At 36.0% G+C, this 19,107-nt stretch overlaps 1 protein-coding gene across 6 annotated transcripts in view; it reads left to right on the top strand.

Moving 5' to 3' along the window:
- grik1a (glutamate receptor, ionotropic, kainate 1a) overlaps positions 1-19,107 on the top strand; it is a 66,765-nt gene that overhangs the window by 35,374 nt on the left and 12,284 nt on the right. For 4 of the 6 annotated variants that reach the window (XM_055208506.2, XM_055208502.2, XM_055208504.2 and 1 more), the window contains exons 9-13: positions 370-414; positions 3,660-3,767; positions 4,385-4,588; positions 8,360-8,583; positions 13,376-13,494. In XM_055208506.2, the coding sequence (XP_055064481.2) occupies positions 370-414; positions 3,660-3,767; positions 4,385-4,588; positions 8,360-8,583; positions 13,376-13,494 (700 nt within the window). The remainder of the gene's footprint in view (positions 1-369; positions 415-3,659; positions 3,768-4,384; positions 4,589-8,359; positions 8,584-13,375; positions 13,495-19,107) is intronic. The other 2 variants (XM_055208505.2, XM_055208507.2) reach the window with 1 other exon arrangement.

Below are 19,107 nucleotides of genomic sequence, written 5' to 3'. Positions count from 1 at the left end.
TAAATATAAGTGCATAATTGCACATGACTCAAGTTCACAGTACTCAAATTTATGTGTTTTAAAACTTAAATGGTTAAAGGCAACCGGTTTACTTAAATGGTTTGAGTTAAGTTAACTGTTAGGTTTAACAAATTTCCAGTCCCATCTGTGCTTTTTCTTAATTATGATCATAAGCTAATTTGCTTTGTTAAGTAAATCTGCCTTTATTAAGTACAAAAATAACTGTTAACTTCAAAAGTACTTGTTGTTATTGAAGTATGTTTTAGTACATTCAAGTATACTTTATTTTTACATGGGTTAGGCAGATAATTTTGCATTGACCATGTTGATCTTGTTCTGACTGCTCAACTCTTCAACTCTTTCTAAAAGCGTATGCCCGACGGTGCGTCACGACCCACTAAATTGTGGACAAAGGTTTGTTGCAGTCAATTCCCTGAGTTAGTGATTAAGACCTGTGGAGAACTTGAATTTTCTTCCCTTGTGTGAAATCACTTCAGTAAACCAACTTAATGCCATTTCATCAGCTTTCCTCTCCCTGTAGATTTTCCCTGCACTTATGGAAAGAGATTTCTGCCAGTAGCTTTTGCCAGAACGTCTTGCTGGGATGCCAGTCGGCACGCTTAATATTTAACACTGTTCACAATGCTTCTCGCCTCACACATCTCCCCCGTAAGCCGAATCAAGTGTGCCGAAAAATGCACGTTAATCCACCGGCAGATGTTTAGAGAGCAGCTCTAATCTACTCTTTAAAGTTCATTTGAATAAGTCTCTCTTTGCAAACTCCTTTAAGCGGAAAGACAAATTTTATACATAGAGTGAGTATATTAGGCTTTGGTTAACAAAATGGCTTATCTCAAAGACAAAGGCAAACCCTCTGGATGGCTGTTGTATTAATTTATTGCTAGTTAAGTTTTTCTGTACACATTTCATTTTACCATTAATGAAATGATTATTTATTTCTGTTTTGAAATAAACAAAAATAAATTTTCTGCAACCTACGGCTTATTCAACATATTTTAACACTTTGCGTGTGTATGACAGTACAGTATGTGAGTGGGATCAAACCCACAACTTGCAACAAATGTCATGTTTAAATGAAAAATGAGAAGTAATGCTGTGCTTATTTACAGTACACACAATCGACAGGTTTGCAGTTTTCAACTTCTCTAAACAATGTGCCACACAAACTGTGAAGGTCGAGCTGAAATGAGCAGGGACCTTGTTAAAACCTTGTTTAAAAGAAACGTCAGGCACTCTCATAACACTAAAATCCCTTGTGTGCTACACACAGCCAGAAACAGCCATGGTTAGACAGACATTTTATTCATCATTAATTCACATTGTAGTTTAGGATAATAGCCTTTCTCCTACTTTCTCCTTGTTATTACTTAACTGTGAGTAAGTTTTTATGTTTGTGAATACTAAATTGTGGAGATGTTATGCGGTTGGTCATGCATTCAGATATCTGATGTCATAATGCGAAAAAATCAACAAACGTAAGAAGTGACAACGCTGACAGTTGCTGAATGTAACTAAATGGTCATTTATGACCCTGGATCACAAAACCAGTCATAAGAGTATTTTTTATAGAGTTATACATTATAAATAAATAAGAATAAGCTTTCCATTGGTGTATGGCTTGTTATGATAGGACAATATTTGGCTGAGATACAACTATTTGAAAATCTAGAATCTGAGGATGCAAAGAAAATGAGAAAAATTGAAAGTTGTCCAAATTAAGTCCTTAGCAACACTAATGATGAATTTTTTTTTTATATAGGGAAGAGCGGGGCACAACCTAGCGCTTTTTGGTTTTTGCTCAATCTTTAATTTTTTTAATTTTATTAATTTTATTTTCACACAAGCAACACACACATCTCTGCTACAAATGACCATTTTAAGTTTGTTTCTATTACTTACCATTCTTGGACAATTACACCAAACATGACAGAATTGCAAACGCTACAACTTACCCCATAAGTAGGGTTAATTGTAAAAGGCAGGGGTTTAGTGGTAACACTTGCTAAAAATTAAGTTTGCAAATATTTTAAGACTATTTTGTCTATATACTTGAAGTGGATATTGTTTATATATCTGTCTATAATAGACAGGTATCCACACTGTATTCATTCATCCAGCCCTTTTCTAACAATAGTTCAACTATAAATGGATACAAATGTCTATATATGTAAGAAAAAGCAGCACAATTATGACCAAAAAAATATTTTTTATATATGACCCAGTCTGTAAAAACCATACTACAGTTTCAAAATCAAATTCTGAGATAATGAGCATCAAAGTTTGACTTTAGCCATTCATTTTATTATGATTTCAATCTTTGACGTGACCTTATTCAATCAATATTAAAGATATGAACAAAAATAAATTTTGACACAATTTTTGATAAGACAAACTTTATTTATTTTGTTGGCAGCCAGCAATCATTCGTGTGTAGCCTATTTAAAACAACGGAAAGAATTATGCTAACGCTAGCGATTTTCATATTGTAAGTGCTGAGGGGTTAGTTGTAACACAGCGTTACAATTAACCCCGCTGGGTGAAAATATTTTCGAGCCCACCAAAAAATTGCTAAGAACTGCAGACATATTTCAAAACGATGCTATGTTTTAGTCAACAAGACACTGATTAATATGACATAGCATTGGATTTGGTATCTTACACACCTAACTCAGAAACCAAAAAAAAGATATGATAAAAAAAATTACTGACATGCCACCAAAACACTTGTTCATCAATAACTCTATGGAAAAACATTATACCGTTCCATGAATTTGCGTGAGACCGTCTTTTGGCAGCGTGAAAACATTACGTGAAAAACAAATCGCTCAACCACGTGCAACAATGTAAACGGTCCATGTTACAACTAACCCTGCGTTAGTTTTTGCTCCGCGCACCCCTACTGTATATACTTACAATAGAAAATATACAAAATATTTTTATGGAACATAATCTTTATCTGCTTATTTTTTTTGCATTAAAAATGTACCCATACAATGTATTGCAGGCTATTGCTACAAATATAACCATTAGACTTTTGACTGGTTTTGTGGACACATTTGTCACTTTTTTGGTACCTCAGAAGTCTGTCTTTCCGAATGTCTTTACCTTTTCCATGTGTTTTCTTTCTTCTATGTTAACCTATATTTACAGCCCATTTTTTATGATTATAAAATAATTGTATTTATGGCAGAAATGTTTTGCATAACTAATTTCACTGCTCTTTAACCTGAAATATAAATTGTACCTGTATGTAACCATAGCATATTTTTATCTCAACTAAATGCAGCATACCGTAACTAAACGACTTAATCGTATTACTTGCATTCTCTCTCTCTCTCTCTTTAGTTACCACAAATAGAGCAAATGGATTGCTAAGGGCTCATGCATTTATTTCAAAAGATTTATTAAATGTGAGCACACATCTCCGAATTTGTAGGCCACATGTTAAATACATTTTACTGAATGGGGGAGGTGGATTTAATTGATTATTAGTATTAAATAGGGATTCTCTTCCTGATGCATTTTAGAATCAGTCTATTCCCTTTCATCATCATCTCATGTGCTCACAAACAGAAATTCACATCCAGCTTTATGGTTGTATTAATTTATTTTTGTTGATTTATACATTGTGTTGTTAGATTGGCGTGTGGAATTCTTACACAGGCCTCAATCTGACCGAGAGGAAAGACAACAAAAACATAACAGACTCGCTGGCTAACAGGACACTTGTTGTTACAACAATCCTGGTAAGGCAGATCAGTTTTAATATGTAGTAATTTACAATAAAATGTGTTGATATTTTTCATTCAGCATTAGGGTTTGTTTACAGAAAAGATTGCTATGTTTGATTGGCATTGATAGCTGAAAATTATACAGCTTTAATTTACTGTAATATTAATAAACTCGCTCTTGCTTGAACAAGGCATCATTCAAAACATTACTGGTAAGACATTTTCAACCCCTTAGTTAAAGCTTTACAGAAGTCATTAAAATCCTGTAAATAAAAAAATTTGACAGAAAATCAAACATTTGAAAGGCATAAAACCTTTCCACAAGCTCAATAAACATGAGATATGTCAGCGCAGCACTGGCCCACACTGTCAGAATTAATGTACAAAGGCTGTCACTGGTACCCTTTAAAAAGCTCCTAATATGTACCACTTCGGTACAGATACTGTATGTACCTTTGAGGTCCCAGTATGCACTCTTTGGGTACAAAGGTGTAGTTTTTGAAAGAGTACTGCCCCATTGACAGCTTCTGTACGTTTTATCTGAGAGTACTGTTAAGCCTTGCCAAAAAATAGAAGCTGATTTGTTTAAGATGAGTGGCAATATCTTACATGTTTGTTTTGTATGTGCACAGGAAAACCCATATGTTATGTATAAAAAGTCAGACAAGGTGCTATATGGGAATGATCGGTTCGAGGGCTACTGTCTAGACCTGCTGAAAGAGCTCTCGAACATTCTGGGATTCACGTATGAAGTCAAGCTGGTCACTGATGGGAAATATGGTGCTCAAAATGATAAAGGAGAATGGAATGGCATGGTTCGGGAATTAATCGACCACGTAAGTGATTTGCCACAAAACTGAACTACGACAAAATCACATAGCTAAAAGTTAATGATCAAAGTAAGAATCATATTGTAATATAGTAAAGTATGCTAATATGTTAGAGAATTTCTGTAAATTTAAAACATTGATGGAAGCATTAAGGATAATGTAAGTACACAAGTAAATACAGTGTGACCCTGTACCACTATTTTTTGAAATTGAAATTTAGACAGATAGAGATTTATAAAGACATTAAGATTTTTTAAAGTTGTCTAAATGAAGTCCTTAGCAGCACATATTACTGATGATGAATACGTTTTTTATATGTTTACAGTAGGAAATTTACAAAATATATTCATGGAACATAATCTTTACATAACATCTTAATGATTTTTGTCACAAAGAAAAATCAATAATTTTTACCCATACCCATTGTATTTTTGGCACAGTGGCCATACGCATTAAAGAGTTACTAAACCCTAAACCAACTTTTTTTAGTTAATGATCTGTAAGAATAATGCTTTATTAGTGCTGTTCATTGATTTTAGTTACTTTTTTGACATGGGTATAGTTACGCTTTAAATAGCACAAGCTTAGTCAGAGTTTACTTCAAGATGCAAAATATGCGTTAGCAGGCTATGTTAATCGATAACTATTTAGGACAAATAGGATTATCCCTTCTCGGCAGGGATTTAAGCAGTGTCCAGAGTCACAGTGAACAGTCGCCGTCAGACCCTGCCGGTGGGTGTACTTTCGTAGAAAATGACGCGTTTAATTTATAGATACATGGCGCGATGCAGTGCGGCACGTCTCGCCCAGTTTGCGAGCCCCTTAAAGGCGGAGTGCACAATGTTTGAAAGCCAATGTTGACATTTGAAATCACCTAAACAAACACGCCCCTACCCCAATAGAATCTGGACCTTTTTTTTAATAGACCCGCCCCACACATACGCAACACCTGCAAGAATGTCAGTTAGTAGACACGCCTCTTTCTGCTGATTGGCTACAAGTGTGTTTTGGTAGCCGGCCCGTCTCCTTTTCCAAAGTGTTTTTTAAACATTGTGCACTCCGCCTTTAAAGGGACACTTCACTCCCCTAGAGTTAAACATTTGATTCTTAGTGTTTTGGAATCCATTCAGCTGATCTCCAAGTCTGGCGCTACCACTTTTAGCATAGCTTAGCACTAGGGGTGTCACGATTCTCCAAATCCTCGATTCGATTACATTTTCGATTCTAAGGACACGATTCGATCCGATTCTCGATTTTTACATATTTTTATATGGCATATAATTTAGACAAAAATTATATGCCATTATTTATTTATTATTATTATTATTATAATACTTTAACATTAACATGCACATTGCACAACTCGCATGGGGGTTTGTGGGCTTCACTTAACGCGAGAGCTTGTAGAGAGAGGATTGCTTCTTGCACACACAGATCGGGCGGATGACGTGACAAAATTTTTTTTTTTATTAAATTCGGTCGACTGCTTGTTATTAGCTGTGTCCTTCTAAGCACGCGACCTCTCTGCCTTTCATAGTGGCAGCCACAGAAGTTCAAGAAGAGAACTGAAATGAGACGGTCTAGCCTTCTGAGGACCCACAATTTGCGTCACCTGCTGCACACGCCCCCAGTAGCGCCCACCGCGCCTGTCAGCAGAAAACAGCGGAGACATTTCTGACTTATTAAAATAAATATGTAATCAGAAAAATATTAATTTATTTTAGAACATATGACACATTGATGTAGATTAATCTATTCAACAGCATATCAAATAATCAACCTAGAAATATACGCAACATAAACAGAATAATATTAACACAAAACATAACTTATAATACTAAAACAGTGACAAGAAAAAGTTTTCTAATAAATATACACTTTTATTTAATAAAGCTTTTAATTGTTTGGGATATCCTCGGCTGTTAAGGATCCATTCGTTGAGGATGCATTTTGACACAGCTCTTATCAACGCCAGCGAAGGAGGAACGTGGCAAACTCAAAAAATGAGAATTAAAAACAAAGGAAATAGAATGTTAGAAAAGGGTTGCCTGGAATAAGTTTTACAAAGTGGTAAATCAGGATGACACCAGTGCAGGCTATGTAATTTGTGCGTTTAATTTAGGCTATTTATTTATTTATTTTTGTCCCTGTGCGCCGATCGGAGACGGAGTTCACTGCTGATTTTCTAGAGCTTTCTAGTCTCGCGGCTGTCATCAGCAGCGTCTTGCATCGCCCAGTCAGCGGATGGCGGGCGGGTGCGGTTTTGAAAACTGGTCAGAAACGGTGCGGATGGATGGTGGACGGATGATGAGTTTTGTGATGCGGTTGCGGATGAAATAATAGTCCATCCGCGCATCTCTAACATGGACTTAATGCACATGGACTTAATGCGCGTGTCTTGGACTCATAGCATCTGAAATAAATCCATCATCATAAGCAGCTGCGCTTTTCTCTGTCTCACGTGTGCATGCGCTCTCGCATCTGTCCGAAGTCTGAACATAAACTAAAGTAGTGTATTTGTTTAGTTTTATGCGTTTCATGCAAGCTGAGGCAAACTATCCTTTTGTTTAAAATATAACCCGCTGCATCTTTGCGCCTTCCTCACTATCGCGCACGTGCAGAGAGCTGCGCTCTGTCCAAAGTCAGATCACGTAATCCTGTTTATGATATGCATTTCAAGGAGTTGTAGCAATAACTTACATCCCTCGTGTTTAAAATATGATCGCTTTCTGCTGGACAGATGTTTTTAAAGGCATCTCTGAGAGTTTTTTTCCTTGCCAAGCCGACCAGACGTGAAATGGGGGCGTGGCAGCATCGACGATCCCATTTTTTATTTCGAAGTTCGGAGCTGTGACTTAATTTCGATCGATTTCGATTTAAAATCGAAATCGTGACACCCTTACTTAGCACAATCCATTGAATCTGATTAGACCATTAGCATCGCACTCAAAAATAGCCCAAGAGTTTGATATTTTACCTATTTAAAACTTGACGCAATGATATTAAGCAGCAGCCGAAAATAGTCCCATTAGTATCTTTTAATAACAGGGGACTATTTTCGGGCACTGCGTAATATCATTGCGCCTCCTGCAGCCATGTTACGGCAGCAAAGTCATTGATTATAACGCCATAATTAAATTATAGTTCTTAGCCATTTCTGTCTAGAAAATCACAATTTTTAATTTTCTGTCAGTCTTAGTACACAATGTAACAACAGAAGAGTCAAGTTTTAAACAGGAAAAATATCCAAACTTTTTGATTCAATGAATTATGCTAAGCTATGCTAAAAGTGCTAGCGCCAGAAACGGAGATCAGCTGAATGAATTCAAAAACGGTAGAAATCAAATATTTAACTCTAGGGGAGCTGGAAAATTAGCATATTTTCAAAAAAAAAGTGTGCGACCCCCTTAAGAGTCTATGATTTTGAATTAATCACAAATACCTTTGTGCTAACACTATGATTTTTCTTTTAAACACCTTTGTCAATCCACAACCTCGGTGGTGCACATAAAACGTCTGCAAAATATATGAAAAGCCAGCTTGAACGTCTTTAGTTTAAACAAGTGTAAAAAAGCAACAGGAATCTTATAGTACGCAGTTATTTATCATAAAAGCCTTTTTGTAGGACTCGTGCCTTCAGGCAGCACTTGTTTTCATCTGTGTGATTGAATTTTAATATTAGTGGCATATGCTTGTAAACCTTAATACAGAATATTTATTGCATTGAAGTAAGTTCCTATTTTTTTTAAATGCTTAACTTTATCTTTCCTTAACCAGATAGCTGACCTGGCAGTGGCTCCGTTGACCATCACTTACGTCAGAGAGAAAGTCATTGACTTCTCCAAACCCTTCATGACCTTGGGTATCAGCATACTTTACCGCAAACCAAATGGCACCAACCCAGGGGTCTTTTCGTTCCTTAACCCTCTCACCCCTGACATCTGGATGTACGTGCTGCTGGCGTGTCTGGGAGTAAGCTGTGTACTCTTTGTAATAGCCAGGTATGGATGACAATCCGAGACACATCTAGAAATAATGATCCTATTTTTCAAAAGTATGTTTTATGATGTGAAATCTCATAATGAGGCACACGTCGTTTAAAGAATACAGCTGCGTTCTGTGTCTTAAGGGAACGTCTTATAGTAATTTTTAATCTTTTGTTTCTCTTGCACATTTCACTTGGAAGTTTTTGCTGTCATGGCTGATTTATTGCACGTACTGATATCACGTTGCTTTTTATGAGTGCATTTAAAGTAATGCATTTTTCACATTGGGTATTGTTAAACTTACCAGAGTCTAAATGCGGATTTGATTTAGACACAGATCAATAAGTAATAAACAAAGCTTAACAGTTTTACATTGCTGTCGGATCATAGATTAATGATATAATCATTTCATGTCGTGGGGTTGTTCTGATGCACTTTGTTTTCTCATAAATGCTTAATACACTTTCTTAAGTAGTTCAGAAACATTTTGTATAAGCGAGCCAAATGTAGTTATTAGAGGTATTACACCCCAGTTCATGAGCCGAAGCCTTGGGCAGACATCCATGTGTGTATACCTAAAGAGAACATCAAGTCAATCACTCTACCAAATCAGAGCAGAAATGATTGGTTGCTTCTATTAAAATGCAAATAAGAATAAACATGCTGTCAAGTCGGACTCGGTGTAATGGACATCTGGTGGGGTCAGAGCATTACTGTGGGTTCATGCGCACCGAGTCCCCCATTTGTTCGGAGATAGAGCGAGCAGGGAGCTTTTTGAAACAGTGATCTTGAAACTTGGCACACGGTGCAGTTTATTGAGTGAGTATCTACACACCGTAAGGTTTGACAAATGAGTCCTGTGATACCTTCTGATCAGGCATTGATTTAACATTGGGCTGGTTTTATAAACAACCCAATTATTTGGGTGTTTAAATAGTGGATGTGTCTTTCAAACGCTCTTGTAGAAATGAAGAGCTCAGATGCAAAAGTCGCTAAACGCCAACTCCGGCAGAAATTAGATAATGATATTGACCAAATGCTTTTGCATGTGTTATATGTTGCTCATAAAATACTTTTATAGATTTTTCTGCAAAGTCCTCTAAGTGCAATTTCAAACTTGGGTTCCTTGTGAGTACTTGGACCTGAATACCAGTGGCGCAGTGACTGCTTATCCGAAGTGTTCAGAGTGTCACCTGTGTTGCTTGTGTTTTCAAAATATGTGCTTGATGCGTCATGTGAACCATGTGCATCACATGTTTTGTCAAAATAAATGCCTGCTGCACACGCGTCAAAACAGTTTATGATAAAAGTGACGCTCACGTTCAAAAAATACACGCAAGACACTTCCTTAACAGTAAACTCTGATTACGCATGAGATTATGCGAGTATCTGGCAAACGCGAGCGTCTCTTTTATCATAAACCCTTTAGACGGGTCTGCAGCAGGCACTTATTTTGACAAGAAACGTGTTGCACACAGGATCTCTCGATGCGCAGAACACATATTTTGAAAAAAGGAACCACACACATGACGGGCTAAATACATGCTGTGACGAACTTCTCATTGAGCGTCCTCGAAAAAAGTCACCGGTAGGGCTGGGTACGAAACTGAGATACTTTGAGTATCGGAAAATGATTTATCTTTCGGTGCCAAATTTCGATTCCAAAAGCCAAGCAGCCGTGTTTAATACCTAATGCGCCGGCGATTGGCTGTCCACCACCCCGTGACCGGGAGGAGTTCTGAAAATGCTCGCAGTCACCCAACACAAGTGTAGAAAGGATGTAGTATGAGAAATATACAGAAAGACTTTGTGACAGTTGTCTTACCAATAGAGTTAGCGCAAGTATGACCGTGTTGTCTCTGTGAAAAGCACGTCAATCAAAAAGGCGCTTCTCCTAAAGTGACGAGGGGTTTCAATTTAAAGCACGCGCGCAGCCTGTGTCTCTGCTTGTTTTAGTCACGCCTGTTACCGCATGGCAAGACTTCGTGCGCGCATCTTCCACAACAGTCTCGATGTTTGTTTAAACTTGACCCACGCGTGAACCTTGTGTCTCTCAATGCTTATGAAATACTCGCGCCTGTCCCTCCGCATCGCAAAGCCTTCATGCCCTCATCTCCCAAAATGGACATTGCGTTTAAACCTATTTTTTACAGTCTATGGTTTAAACTTGATGCACACATGCAGCCCAACACTGCTTACAACCCTGATTCGTTATTTAAAACAAACTAAATTCCGTTTAACTGGTTTGCTAATTTCACTTGAATGAAGTGACATTGAATGCATTTTCTACTCATTTAAAAAATCCCAAATGTATTTAATATTTTGATTATTATGAAGTTGAGTATTGTTTAAAACAAACATGTATACAAATCTTCCCAGTAAAACCCATTAAAATATTTTAACTTTTTGTCAAAGTTGCAGCTATAATGAACCCACTTATTTAAATACTGTTTGTCCAAGCTAAATACCATTTTACATTTTATAAAATAAAGCAGTGTTAATTATATTCTTAATTTCTTTACTTTTGTTTCCTTATTTTCATAAAAAAACTGATAAGTGTGTCTGCTGGTGCACCCCTATCCAACAAGCACAACCAGATTAATTAATAATGTTACTAAAGTGAGAAGTGTTAGCAGAATTTGTTTAAATTAAGGTGAAAAATAAAAGTTTTGTGTTTAATGTATCTTTGTTAATGTTTCAATGGATTTTAAAACATACACTGTAAAAAAATTCCGTAGAAATTGCAGCTGGGTTGCCGGTAACTTGCCGTGGATTGAAATTTATGTTTTTTACTGGCAACATTTTGTTCAAAGTTTAATGAACATTAAACATTTACAAGTCTTTGTCTTTACGGAGTAAAACTAAAAAACAGCATCAAGCAAAACATTCTGAGAAACATAATCTGAAGCAAAAAACAGAAAAAGGTTGATTATGATTTCTGGTTCCCAGAATGCTTTGCATGAGGCTGTTGTTGTATAATTTTATTCTGTAAAGATAAAGACTTGTTAATATTTAAAATTGATTTAACTTTGAACAAACTCTTGCCAGTAAATAACATAAATGTAAATCTACGGTAAATTACCAGCAACCCAGCTGCAATAACATTGTAATTTATACGAAATTTTTTTACAGTGTATGGTATCGAAAAAAGTATTGTTAGGAACCGGAATCGAAACTGAGGTATCGAAATAGGCACCGGATCGAAAGATTTTAAACAATACCCAGCCCTAGTCACCGGCCACCTCTGCTGAATACAACCCGAATATCACATGCATCACAGATTCTCCTAATGTGTGTTTCAGTTTTTTCATGTTTACATTCTGACTTTAATCATATGCAATGTTTCTAGTTGCATCTTTAGTGATTTTGCAACTATTTACTATGTCATGTCCAAAGAAGTGGATATTTTTGTCCAAAAAAGGTTTTATGAACATAGAGGGTTTTGCAGCGAAAGACCAATTTGCTATATACCAATAAATGATTAAAGTTACATTTGTGAAAATTTCTTAATTTCAATAAGATATTCATTCCCATTACAGTAAAATTACTGAACATAAAAATAATTTACAAGAAAACATTTAAGTCGTTCTTAGAGGGATTTGCTTGTGAACTCTTCAGTTGTAATCAGGGTCACACAAGATGTGGTAGAGGCGGCAAGCGCGAGTGATTTACATGTTAAGTGAACGCAAAGACGCGATTAGGCATCCTGCGGCACAGTACGCGCGACACGGAAGGCGCGGCACGGATGGCGCATTTCACGCAAATTGAGCGTTGCCGGGGAAACGCGCGAGTTGAAAAATCTAAACATTGCGGATTTCCGGGCCGCGTTAACCAATCAGGACCTTGCCCTAGTAGTGACGTGATTACAGGAAGTGAGCGGAGTCTCAGTGAAGTCGCAAAAGCCCCTCCCATGACGCGAATGGTCTTGAATGACTACAATTTCACGTGCGGCTTTCACTTGTGAATGAAGTGAGTAAACTCAAATGTTCAAGCGTCAAACTACGCTACTTTTGCCGCCCTTTACCGCGGCTGGTGTGAGTGCACCATTAGAAATGAAATTTCTGCTATAAAAATTAACATGCTGTTTAGTGGAGTTATTTTTACCTGAATAAAAACATACTTATACTTATGGCTTTTGGTCAATATTTTCCAGCCATGCTTCAGTTGGTGTAAGCTAATGTAGTTAGATTGATCTGGTTTTGGCTAATAAAAACAAATTTTAGATACTACCACATGACACACATTTTGTAGATTAACTTAAGTCACAATGAAATTGGAATTAAAACTTTTTTAATATTCTGGTATTTTTTTACAAATGACTTTTCTGTGAGCTTTATTATTTTTTAAAAATTAATGTGCCCTCATAATCTTTAATCAAATAGCAACATGACGCAACTTTAAAAGATCCAATCAATTCTCGATGGACGAATTCAAGTCCAGCCTTACCTTTTCTTCATTTCAGAAGCTGTTTTACTCTGATATACGTCACGACAGGGAAAATAAGACAGCTGCTACTTCCGTTTCATTTTTACTTTAAATACTTGAAAGTACTTCCCAATTTTCCTTCATTTTGCAAAAGCGAAAAGATAAAAAACTGAAGAGTTTTCTCATTAAATGGGTTGAGTTATAATCTTCAGACAGAGCTGTTATCGATAGCCTGTAGTAAGAAAAATCTTTCTAGCTGTTCTCCAAAAGCAGTTTTGAAATAACCAAACACAGAGCCTTTCAAGCACAATGATAATACAAGAAAGGCAGGGATGTATCAGATGACTGTACTGTAGTAAACCTGTTTATTTCCTTCCTCCAGGTTTACTCCATATGAATGGTATAATCCCCACCCCTGCAACGCTTCCTCTGAAGTTATCGAGAACAACTTTACACTGCTGAATAGTTTATGGTTTGGAGTCGCGGCTCTAATGCGTCAAGGTACATTACACGCAACACACATTTCAGTTTGTAGCATTTTTTCAGCATATGAACTTGCTGTATGTTTAACTGCTGTAAGTAAATTCTGGTTAATTACCAAAGCAATCTCATGAAACTATTCATATGGGATTTTTCCATTATTAGAGAAAATCATTTGTGGGCGTTATTTTTTTTTTTAAGAAATTGGAACCAACCCTAAACCATGTGGTGTGCCATAAGATTATAGATAAAGTCTACAGAGGCCCATAAAAAGCCTTAAAGAGGGCATATTATAGAAATATCATGACTTTTTCTATGTTTAAGTGCTATAATTGTGTCCCCAGTGCTTCTATCAACATAGAAAATGTAAAAAAGATCAACCCTGTAATTTAGTTTTGAGAAACCATTCCCTGCAAGCATGTGAAAAAATAGGTCATTGAAATTTGGCTCCCCTTGTGATGTTAGAAAGGGATAATACAGCCCCTTAAAGGAATAGTCTACTCATTTTCAATATTAAAATATGTTATTACCTTAACTAAGAATTGTTGATACATCCCTCTATCATCTGTGTGCGTGCACGTAAGCGCTGGAGCGCGCTGCGACGCTTCGATAGCATTTAGCTTAGCCCCATTCATTCAATGGTACCATTTAGAGATAAAGTTAGAAGTGACCAAACACATCAACGTTTTTCCTATTTAAGACGAGTAGTTATACGAGCAAGTTTGGTGGTACAAAATAAAACGTAGCGCTTTTCTAAGCGGATTTAAAAGAGGAACTATATTTTATGGCGTAATAGCACTTTTGGGAGTACTTCGACTCGCCTGAAAAGTCCGCTCCCCTTCTCACTCTCATAATGGGAGAGCGAGGGTGTTACTGCGCCGAGTCGAAGTACTCCCAAAAGTGCTATTACGCCATAAATCCGCTTAGAAAATCCGCTTAGAAAAGCGCTACGTTTTATTTTGTACCACCAAACTTGCTCGTATAACTACTCGTCTTAAATAGGAAAAACGTTGATGTGTTTGGTCACTTCTAACTTTATCTCTAAATGGTACCATTGAATGAATGGGGCTAAGCTAAATGCTATCGAAGCGTCGCAGCGCGCTCCAGCGCTTACGTGCACGCACACAGATGATAGAGGGATGTATCAACAATTCTTAGTTAAGGTAATTACTAGGGCCGGGACTTTAACGCGTTAATTAAGATTAATTAATTACACAAAAAATAACGCGTTAAACATTTTAACGCATTTTAATCGCACTTATTAACGGAGTCATTCGTAAATGCTACAGACCCTCTTTTAGTTCGAGAACTCCGGGGTTGTGCTGCAGTGTAAATAAAAGTAGACGGAACCTAAACGAACAGCTGATTTTAACGTGACAACGCATCAATTTCAAAGTAACAATGGTTTGCAACGGAGGTTTTGCCCAATAAACATCTACCAACAAACTACAGATTATTTTAACATGTAGTGTAATGTCTGTTATATGTTAATGTTTGAGTATTGTTGGGTTTAAATATTGTTGTAATGTTGTTTTGTTTAAATTTAATTAGCTTATTACGAGTTTAATTTAAGTTTTGTTTGCTACTTTAAAACGAATTTCGTTTCAAATAATTTGTCTCGTAATTATAAACAATGTTTTGTTGTTAGGTTTTGTGAATATAAATTAAAAAGAACATTAAAAGCAACACCGTGCATCTCATTGATGCATATGCTTCCGAATGCCAAAACATGCAGTGAGTAAATCATTTACTTTTCAAAAAATCAGCCTGGCAGTGCCCAGAAATTAAATTTACACGCGCATTTAGAGCATAATGTAGCAGCACGTTTGATTTGCGGTGTTCTTAAGGCTTTTAAAAATCAACTTCATATTAATTTTAATAGGCTACTTTGACGGAGGACAAGCACAGAGAACAGCGACGGCAGGAAAAGGAAAAAAGTTAAATGGTGTTTTTCTGACGAATAGAGTCAGTTTGTAAGAAATTTTTTAAATGGACTATAAGATCATCAATATGAACTCTGAACAATGAACTATTATAAACATAACAGCAAGAAAATCTGAAGAGGAACTCGCAACATTAAAGCAATAAGCATTTATGTAGGCTAAAGCTATATATCACCTCTTATTTTTTAATTTAGTTAAGTTTCAATGGTAAGACTAAAGGCGCGTACATTATGCAGCACTTTTCACATCCGAATCCCACTTAAGAAAACTATAATGTGGAAGTTAAAAATGTGCATAACATATTTTTATATATTTTAATATAGGCTGTATATGTTTTGTTGTTTTTATACGTGAGGTGGGGGATCCGCGCAAATAGGTACCGGAACACAGACAGTCAAAACCCGAGAATCCCGAACCCTGCAATTATTAAAAAAATGACTACTTTAAGAAATGCGGGCCAGGAAGCGGTTCGGGTATAATATTTTTTTTTTCTTTACGGTCCGAGTTTGCGGGCGGGTTAGATGAAAACCTCGGTCGGGTTCTGGTTGTTTTGACCCGCGCATCACTGGTAAGCGTCGATAAGAGCATGGTTGTGTGTAAGCTATGCAACAAGGAATTCACATATCACCGCAGCACATCGAGCCTCAAGTATCATCTCAATGCAAAACATACAGCAGCAGCTAGCGTGGACATTAGCCCGACTCCGGGTACAACGACTTGGTTGAACAAAAATAAACAATATTTTGTTGCTTAAGCTTATGTATTCAGTCATTATTCATGGTCTCTTAGAACGAATGTGTTAAAAACAACACATTAGTGTTGATTCTGACACAACACACTAACTGCGTTATCCTGGAATCTCTGTGTTATTATTGAAACAACACATTTTGTGATACTTTTAACACAACATGTGTTATACTTGAACACAAAATCAACACAAAATGACACATAATGTGTTAAAATTACACATAATGTGTTAAAAGCTTACCGCACAATGATGTGTAAACAATTAACATATCCATCCTTTCTAAGAGTGTATACTAAGAGTGTAAAAAAATTACTTCTTAATGTTCTCAGGTCAAATATTTATATGTGATTAAAATGCGATTAATTTAGATTAATTAATTACAAAGCCTCTAATTAATTAGATTAATTTTTTTAATCGAGTCCCGGCCCTAGTAATTACATATTTTAATATTGAAAATGAGTAGACTATTCCTTTAATCGGCAATATCCAACCACGTCTCTGCATTTAGTGCAGAGATCAACTCATTTGCATTTAAAAGGACACACCCCAAAATGGCACATTTTTGCTCACACCTACAAAGTGGCAATTTTAACATGCTATAATAAATTATCCATATGATATTTTGAGCTAGAACTTCATATACATACTCTGGAGACACCAAATATTTATTTGACATCATAAAAAAGTCTTGTGAAATGTCCTCTTTAAAAATAGCTTGAAAATATAGTTTAAAATTAAGTAGCATTTATTTTAACATTTTACAAAACAGCAAATGTTTCGGTTGTCAAACATAAAAAAAACTTCTCTGTAATCTGTGTAATATGATGAGTTTGCTTTAAATATGATGTGTTTACTTCATATGTCCCCTAAAAATGCGTAAGAGTGTTTGCAAAATGAAAAGCCAAGTTAGTTGTTTTTGTTACACAGTATAATGCAACGACATTCATAGATTTTTAATTGGAAATCAGATGTCCAAATACTTTTTTATATTACCCTGTTTATTATGAAAAACCCTGTTTTACAACTTTTATGGTTTAAACATAACAAAATTATCACTGGCACATTCATAAGCTCCAACCACTTGATGTTAAATGAATATTTCATGCTTGCAGAGTTTTATTCAAGGTTTTTCATATGTAACGGGTGTGAAGTTTGCGAAGCAGGGTCTGTAGGTCCCTTTACAGAAGGCATGAACCAAAATGGATGACCTGTCAGGTGCGCAGGAAGTGTGAAACACCAAGAGCAGTTTTAATGAGCACTGGCGAATCGGACGAATCATTATCCAACATAGTCTGACCTCACATTCCAGAGAGTTTCTTCTGAAATATTACATAAATCTTATTTACATCAGAGAGACCGTTCAACCATGAAGGAAATTTTGAGTTCACTTTAGAAAGTTCTTGTAGCTTCAGGGTAGGACATGGCACAAGCAGCACTAGCAATGTCAAGGTTATGGGTTTGGCTTACAGAGAACGCACAGATATTAAAGATATTAATATTGAATTAACTAACTTTGGATAAAAGCAAAATGCATAAATGTAAAATGTTTGAAATATTAAATTCTCTCATGTTTTAAAATCAAAACAAAGAAATAATGCTTTAAAATAATGAAACATTGTCAAAAAGCGCTATGATGGTATGATTTGAATTCAGTTTGAATTGAATAGGCTTTATGCCCAGCTGCACTACTTCCTGAACTTCAGCCAGCTCCTTGTTTCCTGTCTGCCATTATTGGACAAACTGATTAATCCGGGTGTGCCTGACCTCAGTAGTCACAGCAACAATAATCAGACACACCTGGATTAATCAGTTTGTCCAATAATGGCAGACAGGAAACAAGGAGCTGGCTGAAGTTCAAGAAGTAGTGCAGCTGGGCAAAAAGCCTATTGAATTAAATCTAAACGAAACTAATTTAAATAAATGTCATTTGATTTTAATTCTGTGGATGAGAGAGAAGGTGGAAAATGCTGGTTGAAAACTATATTTTGGCTAATATTATTATGACCTGGAGAAAAAATACCAAACATATTTATGATATGGCCGCTTTAATATGAGAAAGCTTTTTGAAACCCACACAGTTAGTCTGAATTAGGCTGACAAATATGCACGCATATCGCTTTGCATGCATATTCGTGCATTATTACCTGCCAGAGTTAAACCACCTACACAAGGTTACTGAATAAACCTTGTTATCTTTTCCTGACGTCTCATCAATTAATGCATTCAGTGGAATACAAATGCAAAACTGGATTCTTGACGTTTGTTTTTGCCCTTAAGGTGACAGAACAATATTAAGGCGGATTATGTATTTGTTTTAGTGATTGATGTGGTGATCCATTTCATCTTGGATTGAAATCGATAAAGATTATGTGACAGGAAATTGGGGTGGAAAATGCTAAGTGGCTCCTCCTCTTATAAAATAGCCAATAGCATTTAGTTCATCTTATATCCTAAAATCTAATGAGAAGCTGAAGTGCAGAATGATGTCAAAAAATGATTGATCTGTTTTGCAAGAGTAAAAAGCTGAACGTTTTGAATGCATATATTGTCTACATGTGAATTTTGTTAATGTTTTGGACCACAAATATTCATAAAAGCCAAATAACTTTGATTTTGATTTCAAATGAATTTTTAAAGTAACGTGTGACAGTGTACAGAGATGAACAATGGCATCTGATGGTTGCTAAATGAAGAGTGACATCAGTGAATTGGTATAAAATAGCTTTTGTCATTCTTACTCAAACTTTGATCTTTCAGTTATACTAAAGCAAACAGATCCCATTTGAAGATAAATGCTTTTTTATCATTCTTAAAGAAAACCACAGCATAAGACATTGTCTATACATTTATTTTCACATGACTACATGATTGAAAAAAACATTAGTTGATACTCACTATTGTTATTTGCATGACAATGTTATTTAATATATAGATGACTTTGGA

The sequence above is a fragment of the Misgurnus anguillicaudatus genome, chromosome 12, assembly GCF_027580225.2.
Source record: "Misgurnus anguillicaudatus chromosome 12, ASM2758022v2, whole genome shotgun sequence".
NCBI lineage: Eukaryota > Metazoa > Chordata > Actinopteri > Cypriniformes > Cobitidae > Misgurnus > Misgurnus anguillicaudatus.
The sequence above is the reverse complement of the archived record's forward strand: the minus strand, read 5'-3'. Positions and strand labels throughout refer to the sequence as shown.